Here is a 27,738-nt window from a genome sequence, read left to right on the forward strand (position 1 = left end):
CAGTTTCCATTCCAGTCTGGGAAGAAAGAAACAGCCTGACCTGTTCTGGGAGTCTTGGATCCAGATGACAGGTAGAGCCGAAGTGAGAGAGAGGACGCTCCCCGAAATGGAAACAGGTCAGACTCCGGGCCTAGAACTGCTCCCAGGGTCTCCAACCGTAGAGTTAGGGCAAGAGAATTGGTCTGGGTTGGCTCTGGTCCTGGGCTGAGAACCAAGCAAGGAGTAGGGTGAGGGAGCTGAGAAGGATTTGTTTTGAAAACATTATTTATTAAACTCTTACTATGTGCCAGGAACTGAACTATGCATTGGCGTAGTTACAAGCTAATCAGGTTGGGCACAGTCCATGTCCCCTGTGGGGCTCATACTCTTATTCCCCATTTTATAGATGGGGGAACTGTGGGACAGAGAAATTAAGTAATTTGCCCGAGGTCACACAGCAGACAAGTAGTTCAAGGGGATTATGAGACCCTCACCCTTGGGGCCCCCTGAAGAAGTCCCAGACAGCTGGATTTGTAGCAGCTCCTGAGCATTACTTATTTAGAGTGGAAATCAAGTAAATCAAGTATATCTCCTCAAAAATCTCCAGTGGTTGCCTATCAACCTTTGCATGAAGCAAAAACTCCTCACTCTCGGCTTCAAAGCTCTCCATCCCCTCACCCGCTCCTACCTCACCTCCCTTCTCTCCTTCTCCAGCCCAGCCCGCACCCTCCGATCCTCTGACGCCGCTAGCCTCCTCACCGGGCCTCGTTCTCACCTGTCCCGCCGTCGACTCCTGGCCCACATCCTTCCCCTGGCCTGGAACGCCCTCCCTCCACACATTCGCCAAACAAGCTCTCTTCCTCCCTTGAAAGCCCTACTGAAAGCTCACCTCCTCCAGGAGGCCTTCCCAGACTGAGCCCCCCACCTTTTCCTCTCCTTCCCTCCCCATCACCCTCCCCCTCCCTCCCTCGGCCCTACCCCCTTCCCCTCCCCACAGCACTTGTGTATATTTGCACCTATTTATTACTCTATTTATTTTATTAATGATGTGTATATAGCTATAATTCTATTTATTCCGATGGTATTGACACCTGTCTACTTGTTTTGTTGTCTGTCTCCCCCTTCTAGACTGTGAGCCTGTTGTTGGGTAGGGACCATCTCGATATGTTGTCGACTTGTACTTCCCAAATGCTTAGTTCAGTGCTCTGCACACAGTAAGTGCTCAATAAATACGAGTGAATGAATGAATGAATGAATGAATGAAAGCAGAGTAGACTACTGGATAAGCACAGGCCTGGAAATCAAAAGAACCTGAGTTCTTATACTGGCTCCGTCACTTGTCTGCTGTGACCTTGGGCAAGTCACTTCACTTCTCTGTGCCTCAGTTACCTCATTTGTAAAATGGGGATTAAGTCTGTGAGCCCCAAGTGGGAGAGGGATTGTGTCCAACCTGATTATCTTGTATCTACCCCAGAGCTTAGAACAGTGCTTAACATATAGTAAGCGCTTAACAAATACTATTATTAGTATTATTATTATTAAGTAAGGAAGTGATCCAAAAAGGGGTTGTGGGGAGCTGAGGGACTGAGGAGAGGGAGGAGTCACCTGGGGCTAGCTAAAGGAGCTGCGGTTATATTGGACTCTCCCAAGTGCTCAGTACAGTGGTTTGCACACAGTAAGCGCTCAACAGATACGACTGAACGAATGAATGCCCTGCTACCCTGCTCTTTCAGGGATGTTCAAGGAACTGAAGATCTCAGTCCCCTGGGGACACATCGCCATTAAGGCCTGGGGGTCCTCCCAGGGCCAGCCCGTGCTCTGTCTGCACGGCTGGTTGGACAACGTCAACACCTTTGATCGCCTCATCCCTCTGCTGCCTCCAGGTAGGAAAGAGCTGGGCCTTGAGCTTTGCCAGAAAGGGCTGATGGGGAAAGGCAGGGGAAGAGTGGAGAGCAACCACTCTGTGACTCCGTCTCCCTCTCCTCCAGGATTTCATTATGTGGCGATGGATTTCAGAGGTCACGGTCTGTCATCCCACCGGGCCCCGGGGGTCCTGTATCACTTTGAAGACTTTGTGAGCGACGTTCTCAGAGTGGTGACTTGTGAGTCTGCCTTGTACATATCTATTCTATTTATTTTATTTTGTTAGTTTGTTTGGTTTTGTTCTCTGTCTCCCCCTTTTAGACTGTGAGCCCACTGTTGGGTAGGGACTGTCTCTATATGTTCCCAACTTGGACTTCCCAAGCGCTTAGTACAGAGCTCTGCACACAGTAAGCGCCCAATAAATACGATTGATGATGATGATGATGATGATGATCCAGGATGGGGGAATCATCTCTCTGTGCATCCCATCGGCCCCTTGGCCTGATGCGTTTATCACAACCCCAGACGCTCCAGTGGAGATGCAGGGGGACAGGAGGAGGAGGAGGAAGGGAGGAGGAGGAGGAAGAGGAGACGAAAGGGATGGTGGGCCCCAAACTGAGTTTGCTGAGGCAAGCAAACTTTCCCGGAAAAACTGAAGCCCAAACCCCTGTTCTCTACAACATTATTGAAAGCAGCCCTGTCTTCGGTTTGGTGAATGAAATGGGGATTAGCAACCAGTCTTTTGGGGGAATTTCTCATTATGAATCGAAAGCTACTTGTTTCAGTCCAGGGAAGCAAGAGTTTTTCAGACTTAAGCTTGTGGTCTCCTGTGGGGCCTCCTCTCGTTAGGCCTTAACAGCCAGTGGGTTGAGGGGGAGAGGGGCACTGGGATCACCTATGGTCTGCCCCCCGGCATCAGAGGAGACCGTCCCTGGTCCATTGGGAAGCAGACTGACAAGGGGGAAGGGGAAGACAGGGGAAGAGTCGATCTGCTTCTGTCCAGCCTCCTCTGGTCCCAGGCCTGATGTGGGGGGTGAAGGAGGACCCTTGTCAGTGGTTTTTGAATGGCTGGAGTGAAGAGAATGTCTTGTTGGTACTTCCTGGTTGCCCATTTGGTATTCTTCTGGTCCCCCTCGCCCCCCTCTCCATCCCCCCCGCCTTACCTCCTTCCCTTCCCCACAGCACCTGTTTAAATGTATACATGTTTGTCCATATTTATTACTCTAGTTATTTATTTATTTATTTTACTTGTACATATCTATTCTATTTATTTTATTTTGTTAGTATGTTTGGTTTTGTTCTCTGTCTCCCCCTTTTAGACTGTGAGCCCACTGTTGGGTAGGGACTGTCTCTGTATGTTGCCAACTTGTACTTCCAAAGCGCTTAGTACAGTGCTCCGCACACAGTAAGTACTTAATAAATACGATTGATTGATTGATTCTGGTGAGGGCTTTAGTCAGCCAGGGCCTGGGGGGAGTGCTGTGGGGAGAGGGAGTTTGTGGAATTTTCCAAATAATTTAAGGCCGGTGAAGTGGGGCAACGCTAGGCCTCTCGAATCAGCGCTGGCTGCTCTTCTGTTGTCTTTCAGCCTTGAAGTGGAACCGTTTTTCTCTCATCACCCATAGTTTTGGTGAGTGAATCCAGCCCCCAGAGAGTCCTGAAAAGTCCAAAGGGGCAGGCCCACAGGACAGCGTTCAGGGGCTTCTACCGGGGTGGGCTGCAGCGGGGTATTGGGGGATGGCTTTGGGTGAGGCCCCGGCTGGGGTGTGATTTTGTGGCAATTCTAATAGGTGATGGAGTGGAATTCCACGCCCTTCTGGGAAAGCGGGAGGGCCAGAATTTCCCAGACTGAGCCCACTCATTCCTCTCCCCCTCCTTCCCCTCTCCATCCCCCCGCCTTACCTCCTTCCCTTCCCCGCAGCACCTGTATATATGTTTGTACGGATTTATTACTCTATTGATTTATTTATTTTATTTGTACATATCTATTCTATTTATTTTATTTTGTTAATATGTTTCGTTTTGTCCTGTGTCTCCCCCTTCTAGACTGTGAGCCCACTGTTGGGTAGGCGCCGTCTCTGTATGTTGCCAACTTGTACTTCCCAAGCGCTTAGTACAGTGCTCTGCACACAGTAAGCGCTCAATAAATACGACTGATTGATTGATTGATTCAGTCAGACCTGAGACCCTTCCCTGGCTCAGGTTTGCAAAACGGGTTCCCGTTCTAAGCGGGCATTGCCGGGGCAGCTGCTCAGGCAGTTGGGGAAAGGAGAGCAGGGGGACAGAGGCAGCTGTTTGGCTCTTGGGTTCACCTTATTTCAGGAGTTTCCTTTTCTTCCTCCCAGGTGGAATTGTTGGAGGAATGGTGAGTAGAACAGTCTTTCCACCAGCCCGTTGCTCCTCCTTGAATAATAATAATAATAATAATAATAATAATAATAATGTTTATGGTATTTGTTCAATGCTTGCCATGTGACCAGCACTTTCATTCATTCATTCACTCAGTCATATTTATTGAGTGCTTACTGTGTGCAGAGCACTGTACTAAGCACTAAGAGCTCCCCCGTTTTTCTTCTCACCTCCTAAAACAGGAAGCAACGTGGCCTAGTAATGGTATTTGTTAAGCACTTAACTATGTGCCAGGAACTGTACTAAGCTCTGGAGTGGATACAAGCTACCGAGTTGGACACAGTCCCTGTCCCATATGAGGCTCACAGCCTCATTCCCCACTTTAAAGATGAGGGAACTGGGGCACAGGGAAGTGAAGTGACTTGCCCAACGTCACACAGTAGACAAGTGGCAGAGCCGGAATTCGAACTGGGATTAGTGGAAAGAGCTCAAGCCCGGGAGTCAGAGGACCGGGGTTCTAATCCCAGCTCTGCCACCTGCCTGCTGGGTGACCTTGGGCAACTCATTTATCTTCTCTGAGCCTCAGTTTCCTCATCTGTAAAATGGGGCTTCTACCCCTGGTCTCCCTCCTACTTAGGCTGTGAGCACGATGAGGGACAGGTCCAACTTCCACCCCAGCACTTAGTACAGTGGTTGGCAGGCAGTAAACGCTTAACAAATACCGCCGTGATTGTTATCTGTCTCCAGTTTTCCTGCATGTTCCCTGACATGGTGTATAAACTCATTCTGCTGGATTCTCTTCCCTTCATCCTGGAAACCAAGGTAAGAAGACCCAGATGCAGACATCCACTACCAACTCCCTGGAGAATATGCTAGAGCTTCACTAAGGGGGCTATGACCATTTCGCCCGACACAATAAATCCCCTTAGCGATATTTCCCAAGCCAGACTAAAGTTAGCTCCCTGCTAAATAGTACTTGGGATGTGGCTGTTCTTGCAGTAGCTACTGAATAAAGCATAATAATGAGAGTGGCATTTTTAAGTGCATACTATGAGCCAAGCACTCTGCACAGCGCTGCGAGGAGGTACAAGAGAATCGGCTCGAAGAATCTCATTGTGGACAGGGATTGTGTCTGTTTATTGTTATACTGTCCTCTCCCAAGAGCCTAGTTCAGTGCTCTGCATTCAGTAAGCACTCAATAAATACGACAAAATGAATGAATGAACAGTCTTCGTCCTACAAGGGGGTCGAAACTAAGAGGGAGGGAGGACAGATATTTTATATACTCCATTTTACAGATAAGGAAAAGGAGGCACAGAGACGTGAAGTGATTTGTTGTATGTCACCCAGCAGGAGAGAAGCAGAGCAGGGAAATACTATTAGTACTAAATAGGAGTGCCGACTTTTCGCTTTGAGTGTAGAAAGAAGCAGGGGGGAGGCTTCCTCTCCTTGCTGCCTCTGGCCTTGCCCGCATCATGGCGGGGTGGTGGCTATTAACAAGCCCATCTCCCTGAGCTGCCCTTATTCATTCAATCATTCAATCGTATTTATTGAGCGCTTACTGTGTGCAGAGCACTGTACTAAGTGCTTAAGTCCTAATCTGGCTCTGGCTCCATGCTGCTCTGCCTCTTGGCAGAAGAAGAGAAGCAGCATGGCTTAATGGAAAGAGCACAGGCCTGTGAGTCGGAGGAGCTGGATTTTAGGTCTGTTGTGTGACCTTGGGCAAGTCGCTTCACTTGCCTGGGCCTCAGTTTCCTCATCTGGAAAATGGGGATTAAGACCGTGAGCCCCACGTGGGACAGGGCCTGTGTCCAACCAGATTATCTTATATTTATCCCAGTGCTTACTACAGCGGCTACTGCTAGTGGGGGAAGAACAGGGAACAGCTATAGCTGGAAGCACCCAGGACCAGATGTGGATGGACTTTTTAAGCCATTAGGGCATTTGAGGGATGTTCTGACTCTAAGAAACAGCGTGGTACCGTGGATTCATTCATTCAATCATATCTATTGAGCGCTTACCGTGTGCAGAGCACTGTACTAAGCGCTTGGGAAGTACAAGTTGGCAACATATAGAGACGGTCCCTACCCAACAGTGGGCTCACCTGGGTTCTAACCCCAGCTCCTCTGCTTGTTTGCTGTGGGACCTGGGGAAAGTCGCTTCACATCTCTGGGCTTCAAGTCCCTCATCTGTAAAATTAAATTAATTTTAATTTAAAATTAAATTAAAAATGGGAAAGAGACTGTCCAACCCGATTTGCTTGTCTCCACCCCAGCGCTTAGTACGGTGCCTGGCACATAGTAAGCACTTAACAAATACCATAATTATTATTATTATTATTATTCCCTGTTGCCCATTTGAGAGGAGAGAGGGGCAGTGGATTCCCTAACATGGGGAGGGACTGTGTCAGCGGCAGTGCTTCAGCTGGCATGGCCAAACTTGCCGCAGATCCCGGCAACCTAGAACCAACCGGAAGAAAACGATGGCATTGCCTCTTCTGGCAGCATCGCACCCTGATGCCTGTCAGGGGGCACAAGGGGCCTCGGACGGATGGCAGGGGGGGCCGCACTGTGAAATTCAGCCCCGCTGTGTAGGCAGAGCATTGATCTTCCTCTGAGGAGGGACACATGTATACACACACCCCCACACACATCCGCACACGTGAGACACCCAGTGCGGAAGGCCATGGTCGGGGGCTGGAGTAGGTAGTTTTCTGCCCAGATGGATCGGGCAGACTCTAACTCCCCTGCCCATTTGACCACCAATTGACAAGACGGCAATCTATCACTATGCCCTTTGCCACCCTGCCAGTCAGGCCTGCTAGATACACAGCCGGGAACACGAGGAAATGTTCTCTTAGTAGAAGTCATGTCACTCTGGAAATGACGTCCTCAAGCACTTGTCCGTTAAACCGGTTAAACTGTTGCCCTCCAGGGAGGCTGGAAAGATGTGACGCTGCTTGTCCTCCTCCTGGGGTCTGTGGGAAGGAGGATGCTCCTGGGGCAGCTCACAGAGGTCTAAGCCAGACGTGCAATCAATCAATCAATCAATCAATCAATCGTATTTATTGAGCGCTTACTGTGTGCAGAGCACTGTACTAAGCACTTGGGAATTACAATTTGGCAACATACAGAGACAGTCTCTACCCAACAGTGGACTCACAGTCTAGAAGGGGGAGACAGAGAACAAAACCAAACATATTAACAAAATAAAATAAATAGAATAGATATGTACAAGTAAAATAAATAGAGTAATAAATATGTACAAACATATATACATATATACAGGTGCTGTGGGGAAGGGAAGGAGGTAAGACGGTGGGGATGGAGAGGGGGACGAGGGCCGGGACCATTTCCTGGAATCGTGGGTGGGGAGTTGAACCGGGCGGTGATGGATGGCCAGCTCCCCCTTCCATTTGGGTTTAATGGGGGAGTCAGCCTAGTCACGCTGTTCATGACTCAGTTGTTCACTTGGAGGCCCATTTCTGGGGGAAGCAGATCTTCTGGGGTGGTGGTCCAGGCCTAGTCTCCAGACCTGAGTGGGTTCTTAGCCCCGCCACAAGGTTCTGGGTTATCCACCATTCTGGAACCCCCGGAGGCAACTAATTTGGGGGTCCAATGTGGAACTCTAACCCAGACCCCTAAGGGGAGTTCAAATCACCTAGTACAGAATGACCCAGCCGACACAGACCTTTCAAGTCCATGCCCTGAGGGCCCAGACTATCCTGCGACACCTACCCTCTGAGCCAGTCTCGTTCCAAAACCAAGGATGTTCTGGTACAATCAGATCCCCTTTCTCTCTCCCAGAGCGTGTAAATGGCAGCCAAAAAGCCAGGTTAAAAGTAGTGGCTTAGATAGTCCTAAAATGGGGTGGGCGGCGGGTGCGGCAGGGCTAGTTTTCTTCATTCATTCATTCATTCATTCAATTGGATTTATTGAGCGCTTACTGTGTGCAGAGCACTGTACTAAACGCTTCGGAAGTACAAGTCGGCAACATATAGAGACGGTCCCTACCCAACAACAGGCTCACAGTCTAGGAGCGGGAGACAGACAACACAACAAAACATGTAGACAGGTGTCAAAATCGTCGGAACAAATAGAATTAAAGCTAGATGCACCTCATTAACAAAATAAATAGTAAATATGTACAAGTAAAATAAAGTAATAAATCTGTACGAATATATATACAGGTGCTTAGTGGATGGGAAGGAGTTAGGGTGGGGGGGATGGGGAGGAGGAGAGGGAAAAGGGGGCTCATCTGGGAAGGCCTCCTGGAGGAGGTGAGCTCTCAGTAGGGCTTTGAAGGGAGGAAGAGAGCGAGCTTGGTGGATGTGTGGAGGGAGGGTATTCCGGGCCAGGGGGAGGACGTGGGCCGGGGGTGGACGGCGGGACAGGCGAGAACGAGGTCCCTGACTCCCCCAGAGTTGATTATAAAATCCTCTAAACCCCATCCCTCCTCACTTGGGCCCCTAAATGACATCCTCTTCCACTCCCCCCATGATCCTTGCTGGGCTCTCAATCAATCAGTGGTATCTATTGAGCGTTTGCTATGTGCGGAGCACCGTACTAAGCGCGTTCATTCATTCATTCATTGTATTTATTGAGCGCTTACTGTGTGCACAGCACTGTATGAAGCGCTTGGGAGAGGATGATAGAGCAATAAATGGGCGCATTCCCTGCTGACAACGAGCTCACAGGATTGAGGGGCTGGGCTTCTGTGACAGGCTGCTGTTCCGTGTCTAGGAGATTGAGAACCTCCTGAGCTACAAGCGGAAGATGATTGAGCACATGATGCAGGTAGAGACTACTCCATTTCGTCCCCCAACAGTGCTCCGCCTTCCCGATATGCTGGAGAGGTGAGTTATTGGCTCTCCTTTACAGGGAAGGCCGTGGGGTGAAACAGGGCAGCGGAGAGCGGCAGTTAAGTCCGTCGGAAGGGTGGCTAATAAATCACTCAGAGCAGCCTAGCCTAGTGGATTGAACACAGACCTGGGAATCAGAAGGATCTGGGTTCTAATCCTGGCTCCCCCACTTGTCTGCTGTGAGACCTTGGGCAAGTCACATAACTTCTCTCTGCCTCATCATCATCATCAATTGTATTTATTGAGCGCTTACTGTGTGCAGAGCACTGTACTAAGCGCTTGGGAAGTACAAGTTGGCAACATATAGAGACAGTCCCTACCCAACAGTGGGCTCACAGTCTAAAAGGGGGAGACAGAGAACAAAACCAAACATACTAACGAAATAAAATAAATAGAATAGATATGTACAGGTAAAATAAATAAATAGAGTAATAAATATGTACAAACATATATACATATATACAGGTGCTGTGGGGAAGGGAAGGAGGTAAGATGGGGGGATGGAGATGGGGATGAGGGGGAGAGGAAGGAAGGGGCTCAGTCTGGGAAGGCCTCCTGGAGGAGGTGAGTTCTCAGTAGGGCCTCTGCCTCAGTTACCTGTAAAATGGGGATTAAAATGGCGAGCCCCATGCTGGATATGGATTGGGTCTAACCTGATTAACTTGTATCTACCCCGGTGATTAGTTCAGTGCCTGATTCGTCATAATCAATCAATCGTATTTATGGAGCGCTTACTGTGTGCAGAGCACCGTACCAAGCGCTTGGGAAGTACAAGTTGGTGTGCATCTATCTTTAATTCTATTTGCACTGATGATTTTGACACCTGTCTACATGTTTTGTTTTGTTGTCTGTCTCCCCCTTCTAGACTGTGAGCCCATTATTGGGTAGGGACTGTCTCTAAATCAATCAATCGTATTTACTGAGCGCTTACTGTGTGCAGAGCACTGTACTAAGTGCTTAGGAAGTAAATGTTGCCGACTTTTATTTCCCAAGCGCTTAGTACAGTGCTCTGCACACAGTAAGCACTCAATAAATACGATTGAATGAATGAATGAATAAGAGCTTAACAAATATATATATAAAAAAAATCCGAACCACCCAGGCACCATCACTGCAAATCTCTGGTGGAATTCCATGACTAGTCTCCAGCCCTCGCCCAGACCCCCAGAATTCCCCCCACAACTTTCCACAGGTCCCCAGGTCCCAGTTTGAGAAACACTGCTGAGGAGCAGCGTGGTTTAATGGAAAGAGCCCGGGCTTGGGAGTCAGAGGTCATGGGTTCTAATCCCAGCTCTGCCACTTGTCAGCCGTGTGTCTCTGGGCAAATCACTTCACTTCTCTGTGCCTCAGTTACCTCATTTGTACAATAGGGATGAAGACTGTGAGCCTCAAGTGGGACAACCTGATTACCTTGTATCTACCCAAGTGCTTGGCACATAGTAAGCGCTTAACAAATACCAACATTATTATTATTACTTACTCTAGGGTCACTTGTTCACCTCCTTTCTCCCCATCTCTGCCCACGGTTGACCTTTGTTTTAATTTTTATTTTCTTGCAGTATTTGTTAAGAGCTTATTATGTTCCAGGCACTGTGCCAAGCCCTGGGGTAGATACAAAGCTAATCAGGTTGAACGCAGTCCACATCCCACGTGGGGCTCACAGTCTTAATCCTCATTTTACAGAGGAGGTCACTGGGGCACAGTGAAGTGAAGTCTTTTGCCCAAGATCACGCAGCAAGCGACTGCCAAGGCCAGGCCTGGAACCCAGGTCCTTCTGGCTCCCTGGCTCATTCATTCATTCAATCGTATTTATTGAGCGCTTACTGTGTGCAGAGCACTGTACTAAACGCTTGGGAAGTACAAGTTGGCAACATCTAGAGACGGTCCCTACCCAACAGTGGGCTCACAGTCTAGAAGGGGGAGACAGACAACAAAACAAAACATATTAACAAAATAAAATAAATAGAATACGTACAAGTAAAATAAATAGAGTAATAAATATGTACAAACATATATACATATATGTATCTTATCTATCCACTAGCCCATGCTGCTTCTTCATGACCCAATGCAGTTCTTGACCCCGGACACCCCATGGTCAACAAGTTCTCATATAGACCCTGTTAACTGACACTGTAGCACTCAGAATATCTCACACCCCGTGTAAACCCACAACCCTTTGTTCTCACCTTGAGACAACCAATTGCCAAACAGGCTCCCGTTGTCAGGAGAATATGCCTTAATTCCCTCAACAATCAATCAATCAATCAGTCAATCGTATTTATTGAGCGCTTACTGTATGCAGAACACTGTACTAAGCGCTTGGGAAGTCCAAGTTGGCAACATATAGAGACAGTCCCTACCCAACAGTGGGCTCACAGTCTAGAAGGGGGTGACAGAGAACAAAACCAAACATACTAACAAAATAAAATAAATAGAATAGATATGTACAGGTAAAATAAATAGAGTAATAAATATGTACAAACATATATACATATATACAGGTGCTGTGGGGAATATATATATACAGGTATATACAGGTGCTATATATATACATATATACATGTATATACATGTATATAATAATAATGTAATAATGTTGGCATTTGTTAAGCGCTTACTATGTGCAAAGCACTGTTCTAAGCGCTGGGGTGATACAAAGTGATCATGTTGTCCCATGTGGGGTTCACAGTCTTAATCCCCATTTTACAGATGAGGTAACTGAGGCTCAGAGAAGTTAAGTGACTTGCCCATGTATATATACATACATATATACATGTATATACATATATACAGGTGCTGTAGAATGCTCAACAGCATTCTAGCCAAATGCTCAAAGTGAAAATGCAAATTCTGGTGGAATTGAGTGCACGCACTCCCGTTGGCTAACACGTCCTCACACAAATGGGCTCTGATGGTGAGACCCACAACATCATCAGAAAGCATATTATTCGGGGAGAAATTCACCTTTTTGTAAATTAGAGGACAGAGACATCATCATCATCATCATCAATCGCATTTATTGAGCGCTTACTGTGTGCAGAGCACTGTACTAAGCGCTTGGGAAGTACAAGTTGGCAACATATAGAGACAGTCCCTACCCAACAGTGGGTTCACAGTCTAAAAGGGGGAGACAGAGAACAAAACCAAACATACTAACAAAATAAAATGAATAGAATAGATATGTACAAGTAAAATAAATAAATAAATAGAGTAACAAATATGTACAAACATATATACGTATACACAGGTGCAGTGGGGAAGGGAAGGAGATATGAGAAGGGAGGGAGCTCCAGGCCAGAGGCAGGACGTGGATGAGAAGTCGGTGGCGAGATGACAACCTCGGCTTAAATTAGGGTGTCAAGTTGAAAATTACAGGAGGACCAAATCTCTTCCAAAACTCCCCGCAGACTATTGTGGCCCTGGCAGGGAGCGAAGGAGAGGGAGGAAGAGGAGGGTAGAGGGGAAGGGGACAAGAACGCAGACATACTGATCAGCTGAGAATTCCAGCCAAAATTTGTGAAGTTGAAACTCTCAATCAATAAGCTTCCCTCAGAGGCCTTCTCTTCCTCCTCTTCTCCTCTCACCTTCCTCCTCCCTTCCCCGCCACTCCCAGATGGAGGCATTTTGCTGGCCCAATGTGATCTGACGAGTAAATAAACCAAAATCAATATTACTATTATTTTGTTTGGAAACCTCTTCTTCCCTTCCACCTTTCTTTCCATCCTCTCTCTCTCTTCTCGTCCCCGCCCTGTCCCTGGCCGTTACTGAAGGAGAACCTTGCTCATTTTCCTCCAGGTCCCGGAAAGTAAATCCCCAAGTAGGAGAAGACGGTGAGAAGATCTTACTGCAGAGAGGGGCAAGAGAGGAGGCTGGAGGTGAGCCGGTCAGTCAGTCAATCGTATTTATTGAGCACTTACTGTGCGCAGAGCACTGTACCAAGCACTTAGGGGAGGACAATACAGCAATAGACACGTTCCCTGCCCACAGTGAGTTCCCAGTCTAGAGGCTGTAAAGAGAAACCCCCTTATCCCACCGTAGGATATGGTGCTGGCCAGCCCAGCTACCGATCATTCATTTATTCAGTCATTTAATCACATTTACTGGGCACTTACTGTGTGCAAAGCACTGTGTTAAGCGCTTGGGAGAATACAAGACAGCAAGCAGCGTGGCTCAGTGGAAAGAGCCCGGGCTTTGGAGTCAGAGGCGATGGGTTCAAATCCCGGCTCCGCCAATTGTCAGCCATGTGACTTTGGGCAAGTCACTTCACTTCTCTGGGCCTCAGTTACCTCATCTGTAAAATAGGGGTGAAGACTGTGAGCCCCCACCCGTGGGACAACCTGATCATCTTGTAACCTCCTCAGCGCTTAGAACAGTGCTTTGCACATAGTAAGCGCTTAATAAATACCATCATTATTATTATAATTATTGTCCCCTGCCCACAGTGAGCTCACAATCTAGAAGGGGAGACAGGCATTAATATACATAAATAAATAAATTAATAAACAAATAAATGAAGGACAGATCTTAGTACAGTGCTCTGCACACAGTAAGCACTCAATAAATACGATTGATTGACAGATCTATACATATGTGCTGTGGGGATGGGAGGGAGGATGAATGAAGGATGATGATGATGGCATTTATTAAACACTTACTATGTGCAAAGTACTGTTCTAAGCGCCGGGGAGGTTACAAGGTGATCAGGTTGTCTCACGGGGGGGGGGGGGGTGGGCGGTGGCGGGGGGGCTCACAGTCTTCATCCCCATTTTACAGATGACGGAACTGAGGCCCAGAGAAGTGAAGTGACTTGCCCAAAGTCACACAGCTGACAAGTGGCAGAGCCGGGATTTGAACCCATGACCTCTGACTCCCAAGCCTGGGCTCTTTCCACTGAGCCACGCTGCTTCTTGAGAAAGTCTTCATTATAACCAAGTGAATAATAATAATAATAACAATAATAGTTGTATTTGCTGAGCGCTTACTATGTGCCAAGCTCTGTATATATCCGTAATTCATTTATTTATTTATTTCTATTAATGCCTGTCTCCCCTTCTAGACTGTGAGCTCGTGGCAGGCAGGACTGTGTCTGTTGATACAGTGTACTCTCCCAAGCGCTTAGTCCAGTACTTTCCACACAGTAAGCGTTCAATAAATATGACTGAAAGGAAATGGGTGCGGAAGCGGGGAGGGCCACAGCCTGACAGGCCAACTAATAATAATAATAATGGCGTTTATTAAGCACATATGTATAGATCTGTCATGTATTTGTTTATTAATTAATTTATTTATGTATATATATTAATGCCTGTCTCCCCTTCTAGATTGTGATATCGCTGTGGGCAGGGGATAATAATTATAATGATGGTATTTATTAAGGCTTACTATGTGCAAAGCACTGTTCTAAGCGCTGGGGAGGTTACAAGTTGATCGGGTTGTCCCACGGGGGGCTCACGGTCTGAATCCCCAGTCTTAAAGCACTGTTCTAAGCGCTGGGGAGCCCGCCTTACTTCCTTCCCCTCCCCACAGCACCTGTATATATGTTTGTACATATTTATTACTCTACTTTACTTGTACATATTTATTGTATTTATTTTATTTTGTTAATATGTTTTGTTTTGTCTCCCCCTTCTAGAGTGTGAGCCCGCTGTTGGGTAGGGACCGTCTCTATAGGTTGCCAACTTGTACTTCCCAAGCCCTTAGTACAGTGCTCTGCACACAGTCCGCGCTCAATAAATATGATTGAATGAATGCATGAATGACAACTTGTACTTCCCAAGCGCTTAGTCCAGCGCTTAGAACAGTCCAGCGCTTAGAACAGTGCTTTGCACATAGTAAGTGCTTAACAAATGCCATTATTATTATTACAGTGCTCTGCACACAGTAAGCGCTCAATAAATACGATTGAATGAATACGATTGAATTCCCCTCCTTCCTCTCCCCCTCCTCCCCCTCTCCATCCCCCCCGCCTTACCTCCTTCCCTTCCCCACAGCACCTGTATATATGTATACATGTTTGTACGGATTTATTACTCTATTTATTTATTTTACTTGTACATATCTATTCTATTTATTTTATTTTGTTAATATGTTTTGTTTTGTTCTCTGTCTCCCCCTTCTAGACTGTGAGCCCACTGTTGGGTAGGGACCGTCTCTATATGCTGCCAACTTGTACTTCCCAAGTGCTTAGTACAGTGCTCTGCACACAGTAAGCACTCAATAAATACGATTGATTGATTGATTGAATGAATGAATGAATGATAGTACTCAGTGCGAGGGTAAATAGGAGACAGTTGGGTTCTACATGGGGCTCACATTCTAAGCGGGAGGGAGCATGTATCAATCAATCAATCAATCAATCATATTTATTGAGCGCTTACTGTGTGCAGAGCACTGTACTAAGCGCTTGGGAAGTACAAGTTGTCAACATATAGAGATGGTCCCTACCCAACAACGGGCTCACAGTCTAGAAGGGGGAGACAGAGAGCAAAACAAAATATATTAACAAAATAAAATAAATAGAATAGATATGTACAAGTAAAATAAATAGAGTAATAAATCTGTACAAACATATATACATATATACAGGTGCTGTGGGGAAGGGAAGGAGGTAAGGCGGGGGGGGGTGGAGAGGGGGAGGAGGGGGAAAAGTCAACTAGCAGACGATGGCTTCGATCCATTGACCTCTAGGTTATGGGCCCAGCATGCTTCCGCTGCGCCACTCTGCTCCTGCTATAAAAAAAAATTATCAATCAATCAATCAATCGTATTTATTGAGCGCTTACTGTGTGCAGAGCACTGTACTAAGCGCTTGGGAAGTACAAGTTGGCAACATCTAGAGACGGTCCCTACCCAACAGTGGGCTCACAGTCTAAAAGGGGGGAGACAGAGAACAAAACCAAACATACTAACAAAATAAAATAAATAGAATAGATATGTCCAAGTAAAATAAATAAATAAATAGAGTAATAAATATGTACAAACATATATACAGGTGCTGTGGGGAAGGGAAGGAGGTAAGATGGGGGGGATGGAGAGGAGGACAGTCACTCCTTCCCGTAGTCCCACGGGACTGGCGGCTACCCCTTCCTTTTTCGGGAGCCACAATCCCGGGAGATGGAGGGCTGCCCAGGGGGTTCTCTGGGTACCAGAGGGACCCATGCGCTGAGAACGCCAGGAAATAATAATAATAATAATAATAATAATAATGGCATTTATTAAGCGCTTACTATGTGCAAAGCACTGTTCTAAGCGCTGGGGAGGTTACAAGGTGACCAGGTTGTCCCACTTGGGGCTCACAGTCTTCATCCCCTTTTTCCAGATGAGGGAACTGAGGCCCAGAGAAGTGAAGTGACTTGCCCAAAGTCACCCAGCTGACAAGTGGCGGGGCGGGGTTTGAACCCGTGACCTTTGACTCCCAAGCCCGGGCTCTTTCCACTGAGCCACGCTGTTTCTCGAAATGCCATACAACATGGTCCATCATCATCATCATCATCAATCGTATTTATTGAGCGCTTACTATGTGCAGAGCACTGTACTAAGCGCTTGGGAAGTACAAATTGGCAACATATAGAGACAGTCCCTACCCAACAGTGAGCTCACCGTCTAAGGTCCAGGGGTGATGCTGCCTCTTAGTGGATGTTTGGGCGTCTTTGTCTTTTTTGTGGTACTTGATAACCGCTTACTATTGTCTGTTTGCTTTGGGTGGGGGGGGGGGGCATTTGTTGAGCATTTACACTCATCATCATCATCATCAATCGTATTTATTTAGCGCTTACTGTGTGCAGAGCACTGTACTAAGCACTTGGGAATGTGCCAGGCACTGTCCTAAGCACTGGGGTAGCTACAAAGTTGGTGGGTTGGGCACAGTGCCTGTCCCCCATGGGGCTCATGGTCTTAAGAAGCAGCGTGGCTCAGTGGAAAGAGCCCGGGCTTTGGCGTCAGAGGTCATGGGTTCAAATCCTGGGTCTGCCTCTTGTCAGCTGGGTGACTGTGGGCAAGTTACTTCACTTCTCTGGGCCTCAGTTACCTTATCTGTAAAATGGGGATTCATTCATTCAGTCATTCATTCAATCGTATTTATTGAGCGCTTACTGTGTGCAGAGCACTGGACTAAGCGCTTGGGAAGTACAAGTTGGCAACATATAGAGAAGCAGCGTGGCTCAGTGGAAAGAGTGCAGGCTTTGGAGTCAGAGGTCATGGGTTCGAATCCCAGCTCCGCCAATTGTCAGCTGTGTGACTTTGGGCAAGTCACTTCACTTCTCTGTGCCTCAGTTAGCTCATCTGTAAAATGGGGATTAAGCCTGTGAGCCCCACGTGGGACAACCTGATTACCTTGTAATCTCCCCAGCGCTTAGAACAGTGCTTTGCACATAGTAAGCGCTTAATAAATGCCATCATCATTATTATTATTATATACAGATGGTCCCTACCCAACAACGGGCATTTGTTAAGCGCTTACTAAGTACCAGGCAGTGTTCTAGGCCTTGGGGTAGTTACAAGATAATTGGGTTGGACACAGTCTCTGTCCCACACAGGGCTCACAGTCTTAATCCCCATTTTACAGATGAGGGAACTGAGGCACAGAGAAGTTAAGTGACTTGCCCAAGGTCAGACAGCAGTCATCCGACTTGTACTTCCCAAGTGCTTAGTACAGTGCTCTACACACATAAAGTGCTCAATAAATACGATTGAATGAGTGTGGCGGAGCTGGGATTAGAAGCCAGGTCCTTCTGACTCAGGCCCGCGCTCTTTCCACTCCTCATGTTACAGAGGAGGAAACTGAAGCATGGAAAAGTTGGGTGACTTGCCCAAGGTCACACAGCAAGCAAGTGGAAGAGTCAGAAGTAGAACTCGGGTCCTTTGACTCCCAAGTCACGCTGCTTCTCACGAATTTTTACTGTAATGCATTCTGAGCACCTGGGTAGGGACCATCTCTATATGTTGCCAACTTGTACTTCCCAAGTGCTTAGTACAGTGCTCTGCACACAGTAAGCGCTCAATAAATATGATTGATTGATTTATATCTCTCTCACCCCCACCCCCATGATGAGAAAGTCTCCCAACCCATTAGCCCAATACCGCCTCAGACCTCACCTGGATCCCAACCCAACTGGACCCCCATTCATTCATTCATTCAATCATATTTATTGAGCGCTTACTGTGCGCAGAGCACTGTACTAAGCGCTTGGGAAGTCCAAGTTGGCAACATCTAGAGACGGTCCCTACCCAACAGTGGGCTCACAGTCTAGAAGGGGGAGACAGAGAACAAAACATATTAACAAAATAAGATAAATAGAATAAATATGTACAAGTAAAATAGAGTAATAAATACATACATATATAATAATAATGATGGCATTTATTAAGCGCTTACTATGTGCAAAGCACTGTTCTAAGCGCTGGGGAGGTTACAAAGTGATCCGATTGTCCCACGGTGGGGCTCAGAGTCTTAATCCCCATTTTACAGATGAGGGAACTGAGGCCCAGAGAATAATAATAATAATGATAGCATTTATTAAGCTCCTACTATGTGCAAAGCACTGTTCTAAGCGCTGGGGAGGTTACAAGGTGATGAGGTTGTCCCACTGGGGGCTCACAATTTTAATCCCCATTTTACAGATGAGGTAACTGAGGCCCAGAGAAGTGAAGTGACTTGCCCAAAGTCACACAACTGACAAGTGGCCGAGGCAGGATTTGAACCCATGACCTCTGACTCCAAAGCCCGGGCTCTTTCCACTGAGCCACGCTGCTTCTCATCTATACAGGTGCTGTGGGGAAGGGAAGGAGAAAAGTGGCCCGTACTCCCCTGTATTCTCACAGCCTTTGGCAAGGAGGGCACTTCTCCAGAAAACGTGCCTACCAACTCTGTTATATTGTACTCTCCCAAGCATCTCATACAGTGCTCTGCACACACTAAGTGCTCAATACCACTGCGATTTTATTATCGCACACGCGTCCACTCGTTCTGGTGGGGGACGACGAGTCCCACCAGCGCATGTGTGACCCGAGGCAGTGCAGACACTGCCTTCCCCCGCTTCGCCATCCCAAAAATCAGGTTGGCCCCAGTCCAGAAAAGCCAGTTTTGGATCTCCAGTGGCTACCAATCAATCTGCGCATCAGGCAGAAACTCCTCACCCTGGGCTTCCAGGCTGTCCATCCATCCCCTCGCCCCCTCCTACCTCACCTCCCTTCTGTCCTTCTCCAGCCCAGCCCGCACCCTCCACTCCTCCGCTGCCAATCTCCTTCCCGTACCTTGTTCTCGCCTGTCCCGCCATCGACCCCCGGCCCACGTCCTCCCCCGGGCCTGGAATGCCCCCAATCCCTCTGCCCATCCACCAAGCTAGCTCTCTTCCTCCCTTCAAGGCCCTACTGAGAGCTCACCTCCTCCAGGAGGCCTTCCCACACTCAGCCCCTTCCTTCCTCTCCCCCTCCTTCCCCTCTCCATCCCCCCATCCTACCTCCTTCCCTTCCCCACAGCAGCTGTATATATATATATATTTTTGTACATATTTATTACTCTATTTATTTATTTTACTTGTACATATCTATTCTATTTATTTTATTTTGTTAGTATGTTTGGTTTTGTTCTCTATCTCCCCCTTTTAGACTGTGAGCCCACTGTTGGGTAGGGACCGTCTCTATATGTTGCCAATTTGTACTTCCCAAGCGCTTAGTACAGTGCTCTGCACATAGTAAGCGCTCAATAAATACGATTGGTGATGATGATGGGGGGCGAGACCCACGCCCAGTTCAGTGGCTCGAGCTAGGCCGGATCCTCCCATTTTGGCCCCAGCCTTCCTGGATCCCCCTGGCCCGGGTTGGAGTTCGGCGTGACTCCACTTCTGGTGATGATGATGATGGTATTTGTTAAGCACTTACTATGTGCAAAGCACTGTTCTAAGCGCTGGGGGGGTTACAAGGTGATCAGGTTGCCCCATGGAGGGCTCACAGTCTTAATCCCCATCTTACAGAGAGGTAACTGAGGCCCAGAGAAGTGAAGTGGCTTGCCCAAGGTCACACAGCTGACAGTTGATGGAGCTGGGATTCGAACCCATGACCTCTGACTCCAAAGCCCGGGCTCTTTCCACTGAGCCACGCTGCTTCTCGTGTGTCCCGGGAGTGGGAAATCCAGAGTGTCTTCTTTGTGAGCCAATAAAATCCCCACAAACTCCCACTTCCTGCCTGGAGCTGGGCCCCAGGCCCAGGGTGGGGATGGTGGTCTCTATTCGTTGCCAACTTGGACTTCCCAAGCGCTTAGTACAGTGCTCTGCACACAGTAAGCCCTATTTATTTTATTTTGTTAATGCTATTTATTTTATTTTGTTAATATGTTTGGTTTTGTTGTCCGTCTCCCCCCTTCTAGACTGTGAGCCCGCTGCTGGGTAGGGACCGTCTCTATATGTTGCCAACTTGGACTTCCCTAGCGCTTAGTACAGTGCTCTGCACACAGTAAGCCCTATTTATTTTATTTTTTTAATGCTATTTATTTTATTTTGTTAATATGTTTGGTTTTGTTGTCCGTCTCCCGCCTTCTAGACTGTGAGCCCGCTGTTGGGTAGGGACCGTCGCTATATGTTGCCAACTTGGACTTCCCAAGTGCTTAGTACAGTGCTCTGCACACAGTAAGCGCTCAATAAATACGATTGAATGGATGGGGAGCAGGGGACACTACCCCCACCCCCGCAATAGGACAGAGGGAAAGCTATATGTTGCCAACTTGTACTTCCCAAGTGCTTAGTACAGTGCTCTGCACACAGTAAGCGCTCAATAAATACGATTGAATGAATGGGGAGCAGGGGACACTACCCCCACCCCCGCAATAGGACAGAGGGCAAGCTATATGTTGCCAACTTGTACTTCCCAAGTGCTTAGTACAGTGCTCTGCACACAGTAAGCGCTCAATAAATACGATTGATGATGATGATGATGATGATGAAGGAAGACAATGTGGTCGCCTGAGTCACTTTCTTTCTCATTTCTTAGGTCTGGTGCTCAACAGGGACAGGAGACTTAAACAAGTAAGTGTCATTTGCCTTGGTTTTAACTACTTACTGGGCCTCTCAATCTTGTCTACCACCACCAACTGGAACTCCTTCCCCTTTTCGTCCAATAGACCAGTACCTTCAAAGCCCTACTAAAATCACACCTCCTCCAGGAAGCCTTCCCTGACTGAGCTCTCGTCTCCCCCCATCATCACCCACGCGCTTGAGTCTCTACCCCCTAGACAGCAGCGTGGCTCAGTGGAAAGAGCCTGGGCTTTGGAGTCGGGGGTCATGGGTTCCAATCCCGGCTCCGCCACCTGTCAGCTGTGTGACTTTGGGCAAGTCACTCAACTTCTCTGGGCCTCAGTTCCCTCATCTGTAAAATGAGGATTAAGACTGTGAGCCCCACGTGGGACAACCTGATCACCTTGTAACCTCCCCAGCGCTGAGAACGGTGCTTTGCATATAGTAAGCGCTTAATAAATGCCATTATTGTTATTATTATTATTATTAGGCAATCTGATTCTCACCCTACCCTCACAGCACTGATGAAAATATCCTTCTACCCACCTTGTACTTCCCAAGCACTTAATACAGTGCTCTGCACACAGTAAGCGCTCAGTAAATACGATTGATTGATTGATTGATTCTACCCTGTTGCTTCCCTTTTCTGTAATTGTTTTTCTGTCTACTCCATGAGATTATAAACTCCTTGAGAACAGGAATCACTTTAACCATCACTATCGTACTCTCCCAAGAGCTTAGTACAGCGGCGTGGCTCAGTGGAAAGAGCACAGGCTTTGGAGTCAGAGGTCATGGGTTCAAATCCTGGCTCCGCCAATAGTCAGCTGGGTGACTTTGGGCAAGTCACTTAACTTCTCTGTGCCTCAGTTACCTCATCTGGAAAATGGGGATTGAGACTATGAGCCCCCCGTGGGACAACCTGATCACCTTGTAACCTCCCCAGCGCTTAGAACAGTGCTTTGCACATAGTAAGCACTTAATAAATGTCATTATTATATTATTATTGTTATTATTATTAAAGAGCTCTGCATACAGTAAACAATAAATGCCCCTGATGGGTTGACTGATTGTGAGGTTCTCTCCCTGGGATCTCTTCCCTTCTTCCTTGTCACCAAACCCCTACTTGAGGAGTTCCCCAAAAGAATCAATCAATCGTATTTATTGAGCACTTACTGTGTGCCGAGCACCGTACTAAGAGCTTGGGAACTACAAGTTGGCAACATATAGAGACAGTCCCTACCCAACAGTGGGCTCACCTCCTCCAGGAGGCCTTCCCAGACTGAGCCCCTTCCTTCCTCTCCCCCTCACCCCCCTCTCCATCCCCCCCATCTTACCTCCTTCCCTTCCCCACAGCACCTGTATATATGTATATATGTTTGTACAGATTTATTACTCTATTTATTTTACTTGTACATATCTATTCTATTTTGTTAGTATGTTTGGTTTTGTTCTCTGTTTCCCCCTTTTAGACTGTGAGCCCACTGTTGGGTAGGGACTGTCCCTATACGTTGCCAACTTGTACTTCCCAAGCGCTTAGTACAGTGCTCTGCACACAGTAAGCGCTCAATAAATACAATTGATGAAATACGATTGATGATAAAAGGAGGCCCCAGTCTCCCCACCTCTGCTGCAGATTAAGAACCAGCCACAGATTAGCCCCATTTCCCAGGACCAGCCCCAAACACTGGGCTTGAATCCACTAGGAATCAAGGTTGCCCGACGGGATTCTACTAAAATCAAGACAAACTTCGAACTGAATTAGTCCCCCTGAGATCTGATGAAAGACCGAAAAGAATCGCCAAGTTCATACCCGTTCCAATCTTCATCATCATCATCAATCGTATTTATTGAGCGCTTACTATGTGCAGAGCACTGTACTAAGCGCTTGGGAAGTACAAATTGGCAACATATAGAGACAGTCCCTACCCAACAGTGGGCTCACAATCTAAAAGGGGGAGACAGAGAACAAAACCAAACATCCTAACAAAATAAAATAGAATAGATATGTAGAAATAAATTAAATAAATAAATAAATAGAGTAAAAAAATATGTACAAACATATGTACATATATATGTATATCTTGGCATTTCTTTTTATGAAATCTTATCTTTCAATCTACATTATCAAATCGCTTGCTGCCATCTAAGTGCTCTTGGAAAACTTCCTTGTTCTCCATCTCCAACACCGCACCCCAAACTTTCACAACACCCCTAGCCCCCACAGAAACACCAACGTGGCCCGAGTCAGAAGGACCCGGGTTTTAATTCCGGCTCTTCCACATGTCTGCTCATCTCCCCCTCCCTTCTGCGTCACCAAGACTCGCTCCCTTTGCTCTCCCGCCCTCCCCACCCTACAGCACTTTCGTATGTACATATATATTATTAATTATAGTATTTATTAAGCACTATGTGTGAAGCACTGTTCTAAGCGCTGGGGGGATACAAGGTGATCAGTTTGTCCCACGGGGGGCTCACAGTCTTCATCCCCATTTTACAGATGAGGGAACTGAGGCACTGAAAAGTTAAGTGGCTTGCCCAAGGTCACACAGCTGACAAGTGGCGGCCCCGGGATTCAAACCCATGACCTCTGAGTCCCAAGCCTGCGCTCTTTCCACTGAGCCATGCTGCTTCTCAAAATAATGACGGTATTTGTTAAGCGCTTACTATGTGCAAAGCACTGTTCTAATCAATCAATCGTATTTATTGAGCGCTTACTGTGAGCAGAGCACTGTACTAAGCGCTTGGGAAGTACAAGTTGGCAACATATAGAGACAGTCCCTACCCAACAGTGGGCTCACAGTCTAAAAGCGTTGGGGGCAGGGGGGTTTCAAGGTGATCAGGTTGTCCCACGGGGGGCTCACAGTCTTCATCCCCATTTTACAGATGAGGTCACTGAGGCACAGAGAAGTTAAGTGACTTGCCCAAAGTCACCCAGCTGACAAGCGGCGGAGTCGGGATTAGAACCCATGACCATATATATCCATAATTCTATTTATATTGATGTGTTCGTTTGTACTGATGCACATCTCCCCCACTTCTAAGACTGTGAGTCCTTTGTGGGCAGGGATTGTCTCTCTTTATTGCTGTATTGTACTTTCCAAGCACTTAGTACAGTGCTCTGCACACAGTAAGTGCTCAATAAATACGATTGAATGAATGAATGAATGTGCTAAGCAGTTCTAAATAAATACGAATGAATAAATTAATGCCTGCTGTATGACGTTGAGCAAGTCACTTAATAATAATAATAGTAATGATGGTATTTGTTAAGCACTTACTATGTGCCAAGCACTGTTCTAAGCACTGGGGGAGATGCAAGGTAATTAGGTTGTCCCACGTAGGGTTCACAGTCTTAATCCCCCATTTTACAGATGAGGTAACTGAGGCACAGAGAAGTTAAGTGACTTACCCAAAGTCACACAGCTGATAAATTCTCTGGGCCTCAGTTCCTTCATCTGTAAAATGGGGATTAAGACTGTGAGCCCCAAATGGGACAGGAACTATGTCCAACCTGATTATCTTGTATATACCCCTGCGCTTTGAACAGTGCCTGGCACAGAGTAAGTGCTTAACAAATACCATAAAAAAAAAGAACAAAGGGAGGGTTAGCCCACTGTTGGGTAGGGACTGTCTCTATATGTTGCCAACTTGTACTTCCCAAGCACTTAGTACAGTGCTCTGCACACAGTAAGCGCTCAATAAACACGATTGATTGATTGATTGAGGGTTAGCACATTCAGGGGGTCAACCCCAGTAACTGCTTAAAGGGTCACAATTCCAGGTTCAGTAATCAGTCAATCAGTGGCATTTATTGAGCACTTTCTGTGTGCAGAACATTGTCCTAAGTGGGAGAGGACAATAAAACAGAGTTGATAGACACAATCCCTTCATTCATATTCAGCGCTTAGAACAGTGCTTTGCACATAGTAAGCGCTTAATAAATGCCATCATTATTATTATTATTATTATTCCCTGCCCACAGTAATGGTAATTCACTGAAGTGTAGACTGTGTGAGTGAAACATGCCAACAGAACACACCTGCCTAAGTTTCCAGGAGAAAATAGTCAATCATATAACGATGGTATTTGTTAAGCACTTACTAGCCGCCAAGCACTGTTCTAAGCGCTGGGGTAAGTAATCAGGTTGTCCCAAGTGGGGCTCACCATATTAATCCCCATTTTACAGATAAGGTAACTGAGGCACAGAGAAGTTAAGTGACTTGCCCAAAGTCACACAGCTAAGTGGAGGAGCCAGGATTAGAACTCACGACCTCTGACTCTCAAGCCCAGGCTCTTTCCACTAAGCCATGCTGCTTCTCTTATACAGCGCTGTGCACAGAGCACTGTACTAAGCACTTGGGAGAGTACAATATAACAATGAACACATCCCCTGCCCACAGCAAGCTTCTAGTCCAGAGAAGCAGCGTGGCTCAGTGGAAAGAGACCGGGCTTTGGTCATGGGTTCAAATCCCGGCTCTGCCAATTGTCAGCTGTGTGACTTTGGGTAAGTCACAACTTCTCTGTGCCTGTTACCTCATCTATGAGGATGAAGACTGTGAGCCCCACGTGGGACAACCTGATCACCTTGTAACCTCCTCAGCGCTCAGAACAGTGCTTTGCACATACTAAGCACTTAATAAATGCCGTTATTAGAGGGGGAGACAGACATTAAAAGAAAGAAATTACAGATATGGAAATAATAAAGGAGCACCAACTAAAGGAAGGAGGCCTAAATGCAGAGTGCTCCATCTTCCTTCTTGTAGCAGGTCTGCGGCAGGGGAGGACGGGGGTCTGCTTTGGGGCAGAGAGGGCTGCCGGCAAACCAGTCCAAGCCTTTGTTGTGGAATCCCTTTTGGCTAAGGCTAACGTGCCCCCCTCCTCTCTTGCTCTTGTAGATGGAGTCGTGCATTGAATTCATTAGCCAGGCCAGATTCCTGAGTTTCATCAAGAAAACCCAGGCCCGGATCCTGCTGATCAAGTAGGAATTCAACGCCAGCTCCTGGGGGGCCCTGTTTCACATCTTTTCAGTCCATCCATTTTCCCGGTGACAATTAGCAGTGGAGGGGGGCCTTTCTGCCCTTTTAGACTGTAAGCCCACTGTTGGGTAGGGACTGTCTCTATATGTTGCCAACTTGCACTGCCCAAGCGCTTAGTACAGTGCTTTGCACACAGTAAGCGCTCAATAAATATGATTGATTGATTGATTGATTCTGGTGGTCAGCTGGGACCACCCCCCTCAGCCATGGGATCTCTGCTAGGGCCGGGCCGAGGAGGCGAAGTCACCAAGGGGCACGGAGGCTCTCAATCATATTTACTGAGGGCAAAGCACCGTACTAAGCGCTCGAGAGAGTACAATATAACCATATAACAGATGCAAAGAATGGTGGGGGTGGGGGGATCAGGATGGAGTGGTTGACCTCACCTCCCTCCAGCCAGGGGAAAGGGCATGGAAACCTCCCAAGTCTTGCTCCAATCCGACCCCTGGGGAATACTGGGAGCCACCTTGTTTTCCAGGTCCACCAGGGGATTTTTCAACTTGAGAAGAGAAGACGACCAAGACGGGAAGTTGGTGGAGTCAACGGTGGACTTACTGAAGTCCGCCCTGAAAGAGGTTAGGCGGGCTGTGACCAAGGGTTTGAGGGTTGGTTTCTGGGAGGGGGGGCTACCCTAAATCCATAGGCCCCACCCAAGACTGCCCAGTATGGCATCGTTTAGCCCGCCCCATCGGTCGCCTAGAAACATATCTCTGAAGTCAGGACCTTAACAGAGTGACAACGCGAGGTTCAATCCCCCAGAGCCTTTAAATTTAGTGAGGAAAGAGCAGCCACGCTGGCCCATGCCCTCCAGTGAAAGGACATCTCATTCCTTGGGACTAACCCGACTTCCAAAAGTATATACGCTCACCATGGGACACTGCTGAGGGGGCAATTTTTATGGTATTTTGAGATATGTGCCAGGCACTGTACTAAGCACTGAGGTAGATAAAAGCTAATCAGGTTAGATAGTCCCTGTCCCATTTGGGGCTCACAATCTTAATCCCCATTTCACAGGTGAGGTAACGAGGTAACTGAGGCAGAGAATTTGTTACTTATCTGAGGTCACATAGCAGACAAATGGCAGAGCTGGGTTTAGAACCCAAGTCCTTCTTACTCCCAAGCCCGTGTTCGATCCATTAGGCCCCGCTGCTTCCCATTTACAGGAACTCCCTCCTAATCACACCTCATGATATTTTCCTTCCCTAGAGATTCAAATTTGTGACCGTAACGGGCAACCACTACATCCACCTGAACGCGCCTCAGGTAGTAGCTGGGATGATTGGCTCCTTCTTAGAAAGTGGGCCCAAGCTGGGTGCCAGGCTATAGCCCTGCTGTTCACGGCCAGCTGACTGGTCACTCAGACCACGAAGACCTTCTTGGCAGCTTGGCCCATGGACCAGTGTGTCTTCATACTTATAAGAGCCCTAAAAGCCGACGGAAAAACGACGATGTCAAGAGCCAGGGCCCCGTGGAGGCGATAGCTACTGAGTCGTAAGCGCTAAAAGAGAGAAGAGCCTGAATCTGGTGACATTAAAGTCTGTGACCCAACCGTGGCTGAATTCCGTTTTTAGCCACAGAAAGGACAGAGCCTCTGGTCTGGAAGGTGGGAGAGAAGAGATTCTGATCCACGACGGGCCCCTGA

At 47.3% G+C, this 27,738-nt stretch overlaps 1 protein-coding gene across 1 annotated transcript; it reads left to right on the top strand.

Moving 5' to 3' along the window:
* The first annotated feature begins 26 nt into the window (after window positions 1–26).
* SERHL2 (serine hydrolase like 2) lies at window positions 27–27,635 on the top strand. Its single transcript, XM_038756813.1, has 12 exons — window positions 27–116; window positions 1,713–1,862; window positions 1,968–2,081; window positions 3,431–3,472; window positions 4,188–4,207; window positions 4,939–5,013; window positions 8,934–9,046; window positions 12,851–12,930; window positions 21,038–21,072; window positions 25,956–26,038; window positions 26,575–26,671; window positions 27,303–27,635. Exons 1-12 carry the CDS (start codon window positions 65–67, stop codon window positions 27,420–27,422), a joined length of 981 nt encoding a protein of 326 aa, XP_038612741.1. The 5' UTR covers window positions 27–64; the 3' UTR covers window positions 27,423–27,635.
* The last annotated feature ends 103 nt before the right edge of the window (window positions 27,636–27,738 follow it).

This window comes from Tachyglossus aculeatus, chromosome 14 (assembly GCF_015852505.1).
Source record: "Tachyglossus aculeatus isolate mTacAcu1 chromosome 14, mTacAcu1.pri, whole genome shotgun sequence".
NCBI lineage: Eukaryota > Metazoa > Chordata > Mammalia > Monotremata > Tachyglossidae > Tachyglossus > Tachyglossus aculeatus.